The 8,134-nt window shown below is 42.3% G+C and overlaps 1 protein-coding gene across 1 annotated transcript in view; it reads left to right on the forward strand.

Moving 5' to 3' along the window:
- Positions 1–6: 6 nt before the first annotated feature.
- Positions 7–8,134, forward strand: part of LOC102679571 (titin homolog) — a 10,468-nt gene continuing 2,340 nt past the window's right edge. The window contains exons 1-6 of the mRNA XM_006610101.2: positions 7–154; positions 3,758–4,516; positions 4,601–5,472; positions 5,566–5,985; positions 6,671–6,996; positions 7,618–8,051. Of these exons, the coding sequence (XP_006610164.1) occupies positions 88–154; positions 3,758–4,516; positions 4,601–5,472; positions 5,566–5,985; positions 6,671–6,996; positions 7,618–8,051 (2,878 nt within the window). The 5' untranslated portion in view covers positions 7–87. The remainder of the gene's footprint in view (positions 155–3,757; positions 4,517–4,600; positions 5,473–5,565; positions 5,986–6,670; positions 6,997–7,617; positions 8,052–8,134) is intronic.

Raw genomic sequence — 8,134 nt, forward strand, 5'->3', positions numbered from 1 at the left:
CACGAAACGAGCGGTGCTTGGTACTATTATCAAGCTTCCACCGGAACCACCACATGGCAACATCCCCTGGACGCCGTGTACAAGGAGATGGTCGAGCAGGCCAGAGCTGCGAGCAACGCCGCCAAGCCTGTTAACGCCAGGCAGATCAGCGTCGGTACGGATTGCCTCGTCATTACGGCTGAATGGAAAATATAGGATTAACCCTTTGCACTTGGACTGATATCACTTGGCTGCATTTTGCGCTTAATAGAGACAAAGACTGATTAACCGATGCATCATCCATTCCTTTTTTTTATTGCTGCACCGTTGTTAGTTTAGATTGGAGGTAGAACGCGTATATTATAGCACAATCGCACATTTGAAAGGCTCGTAAGTAAATAAAATGATTCTTCTTCAATTTCAATTGCGAACTTGGTTCACCAAAGTAATTCAGATACAGAAATTGTTGCGATAATATACCGTGAATATTACGTTACGAATGCTTAAAGATGCTTGAATATTTTTATTATTTGAGAAAAGAAAAAAAAAAGGAATTAATAAAGATTATTAATATCTCTATTAATTTATGAGCTTTTCATTTGTATTTGCGATCCGTTCTACGATCGACGATTACTTATCGACTCGTAGAACGCGTAGAATTGACGAGAAGACTGATTACGAATATAACACGATGTGTAATATTTTTTTATCAACCGAATGTTTCCTACTCTGACGAAAGTAGGTTACTGTAACGAACAACGTATATTCGCGTTTTGTACATGTATGTAGATCATGGTGTATAAATAAAGCATTATATTCGTATCATGGAATGGTAATCGCATGATTCTTTTTTTTTTTTTTTCTTTGCATCTTGTGCCGTCAAACGTGCAAAGGGTTAAACCTCGCACCCGAAAAGAAAAGACTACCGTAATCGTTCTCTTATCATTTTGCTCGACATTCATTTCCACGTTTCGTTTTCTCGATACCGAAATTGACGCTTCGCTGAGCGTTCTTTTTTCTGAAAGAATCTGACTTTCATTCGATAACAATGTTTCGATAACAATTCATCCGCATCTAATCTCTTTTCTAATTCGAACGAGTTATCGATACGAATCTCAGTAGTAAACAAGATAAGATATCAGCGATACCTGTTTAAAAATCAAAGATTATTTCCTAATTTTTACTACTGGATGAAAGTTGGACGAGTGCCTCGCTAGATGGCGCTTTTTTCGTCTGTTTCCCTGTTGTTTCATTGCCAAAATTTAACTGATTCGCGTCAAAATTAAACAACATATATACACATACATATATACATATATATGTTTATATCGGTTCGGCAAACTTTTGAAATCTCAAAGGAATTTTGGCTTTTCGTCAAATTTTTTCAACGAAAAACTTTATCTATATAATCTTTCAATTTTTTTCGTTTTTCTTTCTTTTCTTTCTCTTCCTTTTTTTAAATCTCGAGCAGTCATTCATCGTGTCTGGTTATTCGCACGATATATTCAGACGGACTCATACCAATTACGTAAAGTGGGAATATTCTTTTGCGCTTGACCTTGAAGCTTGACTTCGTACAATTACAAACCGCTTCGTTTTCTTTTCCAATGACCGCAGATCGCCGACAACGAAATAGCCTCCACTTATTGGCTCGGTATTTTTACGTAACGCGGCGTATAGTTCATAGCCACACGGAGAGCCAGTCTCGCGAGTTTTATGTAACCTTTCGCGATTCGCGTAGCGCGATACAATCGGTACACCGTACCGAATTCGTTTCGTTTGTTAATTATTTACGAACACGTGTATCGATTGCGGTAACGTTGTTAATCTTATCGCGGCTCTCCCTCGCGTCCTCGCTTTTATGTAACGAACATCGATAATCGTTTCTTTTTTTTTTCTTTTCCTTTTTCATTTTCTTCTTCTTCTTCTTCTTCTTTTTTTTTTTTTTTTTCGAAAAATACGGTACAGTAAATTAAATTGCTCCTCGCCCGTCAGAGCTCATCGCGAAAAAGGTATCATTTCATTAAGGTTAAACGGGTTGACCGTTAAAAAACGAAACGATTGTTTTCGTAGAAAGTGAAACGGATTCAGTGAATCGGGCGAAGCAAAGGCCGGCAAGTTCAAACCGCAATATCGAGGCTCGAGGACAATAAACTTGTATCGCGCGGATTTGTCGCGCGATTTCTTCGGGTTGACGGTGATGGCCGCGCTCCTCTGCCTCTGCGAGAACAGAGAACCCTTCAAACTCTTTCCTCACGATACATTCGTTAAGGCGCTACTACTCACGTGTCGGTGCACTCGCTCGTGAAAGTACGTAATAGTTGCTTGAACGTAGATCCGTCCAATTATCGCGTCCTCGTCCATCGAACGCGGATCGTTGTGTCGTGTCGGTGTTCCTCGCTACGCTCTTCGCCATCCAAAGCTGGTGACACAATCTCAAAGGGGTACACGATCAATCACCGTTCACGTGAATTTATTGGCTCTCTAGTTTCGCACGAGAACTCGAATTTCGATACACTTGTCGTTCTTTTGACAACGAGGCAACAACGACGATTCGATATGAGCTTCGGATCGCGATTCCACGATGCGCATGGTAAACGTTTGCCGAAATAATACGTGTATCCTTTTCTTCTTCTTCTTCTTCTTCTTTTCCCCCTTTAATTTAAATATTGTCATCGAATTGTGTGAAGTATCGATTACCATTAGTCAGAGATCGAAAACAGTGTTTAAAGCCGTGTCAACATGCTGTGGTTTTTGCGGCCTAGACCTGAGAACAGTGGACTCGTGAAAAGTCAATATTTGTTGATAGTTCCGTCTTTTTAATATATATCCTCTCGTTTTTGCACCGGATAAAGAGGAAGATTAAAGGCGCGCTCTGAAGGTTGGGGTTTTCTTTTTTTTTTTTTTTTTTTTTTTTTTTTAAATTTCCATCCCATCGTAGATTTCTCTGAAGCGGTGGTTATGAAATAATATCCTCCCTCTCGCTCTGTAAATGGAAACGAAACTCGCGATGGATTATTTTATAAATACGATTTTGGCATTTTTTTTTTTTTTAGAACGACAACTATGTTAAAAAGATTTTGAATAGTTGTAAAAATATTTGTCTGGTCCGTTTCTCTCGGATTTGTAGTGATAAATATTATCATGAATATGCATGAATTTGTTCGCTATCTATTTTGTCTTCTTTTTCAATGCAAACCTCACTGACGAAAACGAAATAACATATTTAGTCTACAGAATCTTACATAAATCGATACATAAAATTCGATACTCTTTATGCTTATTTTCTTTTTCTTCTCTTATTTTCATTTTTTCTTTTTTTCTTTTTTCCTTTTTTTTTTTTTTTTGATAAGTGAAAGGGAGCTCGAAAAAATGCATGACATTTTATACAACTCTACTCCTCGCTGTTACATAATAATCGCCTCTGCACTCTTCTCGGCTTTTAGGCATATTTTCTTATCCATTTCATCGCTGTTCCTCTTATCCCTGTGTGCCGAGTGTAAAAAAAGAGGAGGGAAAAAAGTGGAAAACAGTCGTTGACTCGCTCGCGAGGGAACGTTGACACTGTCGCCTCTTTTCACTCGAGAGGGTCATCGTGAGCGGGGAAATGTTTGCGCGCGTTTCTCTGATCCTTGGAACGACGACTATCGACTCGTGCCTGCCTCTTCTTCCAACCTTTTCCTCTCTCTCTCTCTCTCTCTCTCTCTCTCTTACTGTTCACTCNCAACGAAACAACTTCACCAAGTTACACAAACTTTGCTTTTCCTCCGTTCGACAGAAGAGGACTCGAAGACAACGGCCAAGGAGCTCGAGTCGAACGAGGAAGCAACTCTGCCCAAGGAAACGTCTTCGTCCGCCAAGGAATCCGGCAAGCAATCCGCCAAGAACAATCCGCCACCTACCAGAATCCCCACGAAGCTGGCGCCGTTGAAAAAATTGGACAAGATCGACGGTACGAGGAAGAAGGATGGCGGGAGCCAAGAGAAACAACAATCGAGACGGGAGGACAATCCGTTGGCGACTAACAGGGCCGGCAGGGATTACACGAATCTCAAATTCCAAGATCCGAGATTCTACGAGTGTCCCAAGCTCCTGGAGACGGTCGCATCGACCACGACCACCAACACGACCACGTCCACCAGCCCAAAGCAGGAGATAGACCTGAAAGAGGTGCTCAAGAGATCGGAATCCCTCAGCCCGAGGCACGAGAAGGATTGGGAGCAGTTGTCGAGCAGGTTCAGCTCCGAGGAGAATATCATAGACATCGATAAACTTAGCATCAACACGTTGGCCAGGTCGGAGAAATCCGACAAGTTCGACAAGGAGAAACATCCGAGCCAATTCGGCCAACAGAAGGAATTGACTCTGAGCGGTGGGGGGACTATGTTCCTGAAGAGCAACAGGAGCAGAGACACCACGCCTATCCACGAGACCGGTAAACTCGACGAGTTCCGTACCTTGTCGATCCCGGACGAGACCAACAAAGACAGCGGGGACAAGTTGAAGTCGATTCTCAGGGAGAAACAATCCGAGGACGGTAAGTTCAATTCTGAATGTCAATTGTTTCATCGTTTCACGTCGGATCGTCCAATTTTAATTTTAATCGGTTAATCTCGATCAGACGACAGACCGGTGGACGAGGAAAGGAAAAGCGTACGTTTCGACATCGAGAAGGAAGTGGACATCAAGTACACTTACTCCAGGTCCGAATACGAGTCGGAATCCGAATCTGACGAGCATGAGGTGCTCGCCATGCTCTCGAGTCGAGATACCGAGTGGAGTCCCTCGAAAACGCAGAAAACCAGCCAAAGATTCACGGAGGAGAGCAAGGAAGATCCCGAGGACAAGATCGATGGATGTGTCAAGAAGAGTTTATCGTCGGAAAAAATCGAAGCGTCGAAGACGCAAAATGGGAAGATCGTGGGAAAGAGGTTCGTCGTGAGGAACGTGCCTGAGAACGAACTTCGTAAAAAGTTCGCTCCTCAGAACGCTTCTGAGAAGGAACACCGTATGCAAATGACCAGAGACAGTTTGTCCGGAGAGAGTTTGTCGAGGGAGAGCAGTTTGGACTACACGTTCACCAATAAATTCAACAAAATTAAAAACATCGATCTGGTTTCGAAGAGCGAGACCGATTACAGCGACTCTGAACTACGGCGGAAGAATAAATTGAAAGTGGAGTTGCCGCGCAACGAGCAGACCGACGACGACGAGACTTCAGATTTCTCCAAGATCAATCAAGAGGCTCACGATATCTCGCGAAGGGAAGCCAACGAAGCGACGAAACAGGATCAGAACAAGAAGCTGGAGGAAGCGAAAGCGAAATTGAATGAAGAGCACGAAAAAGATATCGAGGCGTTGAGGAAAGAGTACAAGGACAAGTTGGAACAGATGAAAAAAGAATTGGAGGAGAATTTTGCGGAGCAGAAGAAGCAAATAGAGAAGAATCTGAGTGACAAGTTGGAGGATATGAGGCGAAAGATGGTCGAGAAGGTATTTTTCTACATCTTAAACGATTTTAATCTTATATATGGATATATATATGTATGTATTTCTTATACGTTTATATTTTTATCATTCGTTAAGGAGGAACGAGAAATTCAAAAATTAATCGCCGAAATGGACGAGGCCAAGTTGGAGAATCTGAGAAAGGTAAAGGCCGAATTGGAGGTTTGCTACGAAAAGGAGAGGCAAGAGATCTTGGCGAATTTGAAGACTGAACTGGACGAGAGAAAGGGAGAATTGTTGGAGCTACGGAATCAGGAGATGGGGAAATTGGAGAACGAACACGAGCGCGACTTGGACGAGGAGAAGCTCGCCAAACTTAGCGAGATCAAATTGAGCAAGCAACACCAGGCGAGGATCAAAACGATGAAGAAGGAATTGGATAAGGAGTTCGACGAGTTGCGCAAACAATTACGGGCACAGCAGAGGGAAAATATCACGAAAATTACGGAGGAACACGAGAGTCGTCTTGTCGAAATTCTACGCGATTTTAGAGTGAATGTAAGTACCTGACGGTGTCTATTATCATAAGTAGTTAGCTAGTTGTATTATATCATCGATGCATAATAGAGTAATCTTTCTATTTTTTTCGAAGATCTTCTAGTTTCCTCGTCGAATAACAGTCACCAATTTAATTTTATACCATTTCTTAGAAATATTGTGTTATCCGTACGATGCGAGCTATTGGCGTTATGCAACGATTAGTTAACTCGTTGAACGTTATTACTTTTTTTTCTATGAACACAATAAAGCTATTCGCTTATCGGTTTCTTTTACGATTAGATGTAAATAGATATGCGATATAATTCCACGTTCGGCCCAATATTGTACGACACCGTCCAGTCTAAAGCGCCTTATAGGATATTATTAAGAAAAAAATCCTTCTACTCGATTATTGTACTCGAAGGATTATTCTTTTTAAGTTGATTGTATCCAGAAGATTATATTCGAAGAAATAAAGTGGCAGTGTACGCTATCGCAAATAAGCACTCTTATATATACTTTGACCTAGACACACGCATTGCATGCTGCTTATTTATACAACGTTTCGATGAAAAAAAAAAAAAACGAAACGAAACGAAACGAAACGAAATTTCAACAGGACGACGAAGATGAAGACTTAGGAGGGAAGATGCACGCGCATTTGCACATTTCCTTTGCGAGTAAAAATAAGATGCTGTTTCAGGAGGATCGCACGCGCAAGATGTACAAGCAGTGTTTGGAAGAGATTCGCGCCGATTTCTCGCGCGACGCGGAGAAAGAGGCTAAGAAACAGACAGGTCGCGCTATCCACCAAGAGAGCATCGAGTTCGAGAAGATGAGGTGCGAGAAGCGATTGCTCCAAGATAAGTACATGGCGTTGAAGGAGAAATACATGAAATTGAAGAAGGAGGTACGTTCGGCTATCGAGAGGAGGAGTAGGAGAAAGGAGGGATACACGACCGCCTCGGAGACGGAGAGGTCGACGTCGACGAGGACGAGGACGGACAGGACCGAGTCGTCTGATCAAAAGTGAGTTCAATCGTAAACGTAATCATTCCGCTAGTTTTCATTCCGGTCAACCGTTTGCTTTTCCAATAATAGTTGCAGCAAACATTCGGCATTTCATTGCAATATTTTAGGATGTCGCGCCATTGTAGCGGCGTCATACAAGAGGAGGGCGCGTGAAATCAGAGAAACGAATTGAATCGCAAAGGGTTGACATGTTGGATCGCGCTCTGAACCACTTGTACGTGCCATGACTTTAACAAAATCAGTCGGAAGCACGGTTTTTATCTACGTGTTACGATATTTGTATTTGGATCGAGTGTTCACTGTACTAATTGATTAAGTTATTGCACATCCATCCTCCTCGTCACCAATTCCAGTACCTTCATGGTTAAACGCTTCACGCTTATTTCTCGTCTTACATACATACGTACGCAATAATTTTTATATACACGTTCGATCGTCGGATTTGTCGAAGAAGAGAATATCGATTCGGTAATAAATAATAATAAATAACGACGATTATCCCGTCGATAATATTCGTCCGAATATCTCGATTCACTGGTGTAAAACTGTGAAGGTACTCCCTCATGTTCATGCGATTCGTCCTAATGTCTGGCTATAGGCCTTAAATCGTGCTCGCAGTATCCCATTACGAAACACGCACTCGAGCTCGGCGACGACGAACACTAAACCGCCCGAGACTCAGACGACGACGAACGAGCAGTCGGAAGAATTGCACGATCCGAACGAACAGAACGTTCAGAAGGCGAACTCGGGGTTTCAGAAGAGCGCAGCTACGTCGAACGCGAAAAATGTGAGATTCCATTCCGACGAAACGAGCATCGCCAGCGAGACGAACGCGAACGTAACAACCGGAAAGAAGAACTTCGCCAAGAAACCGACAATCCAACCCAAACCGAGTTCAACCACCGGCAATAATATTAACAACAATAACAACAATCTTGAAAATCCAGTCGAAAATATAAGAAAACAGTTGGAGAAGCTCGAGGATCTCGGTGATCAATTGCCAAGCAACGAAACGGCCTACACATTGCGATATCCTTTCCAAGACAAAGGTAACTTTCTCTACGGATGGCTTCTTCTTAGTTGCCGAAGTAATCAAAAATCCGTGTTCCAGAAGCAGTAAAAAAAAAAAAAA

Source organism: Apis dorsata, unplaced genomic scaffold (genome assembly GCF_000469605.1).
Source record: "Apis dorsata unplaced genomic scaffold, Apis dorsata 1.3 scaffold_68, whole genome shotgun sequence".
NCBI classification, from domain to species: Eukaryota; Metazoa; Arthropoda; class Insecta; order Hymenoptera; family Apidae; genus Apis; species Apis dorsata.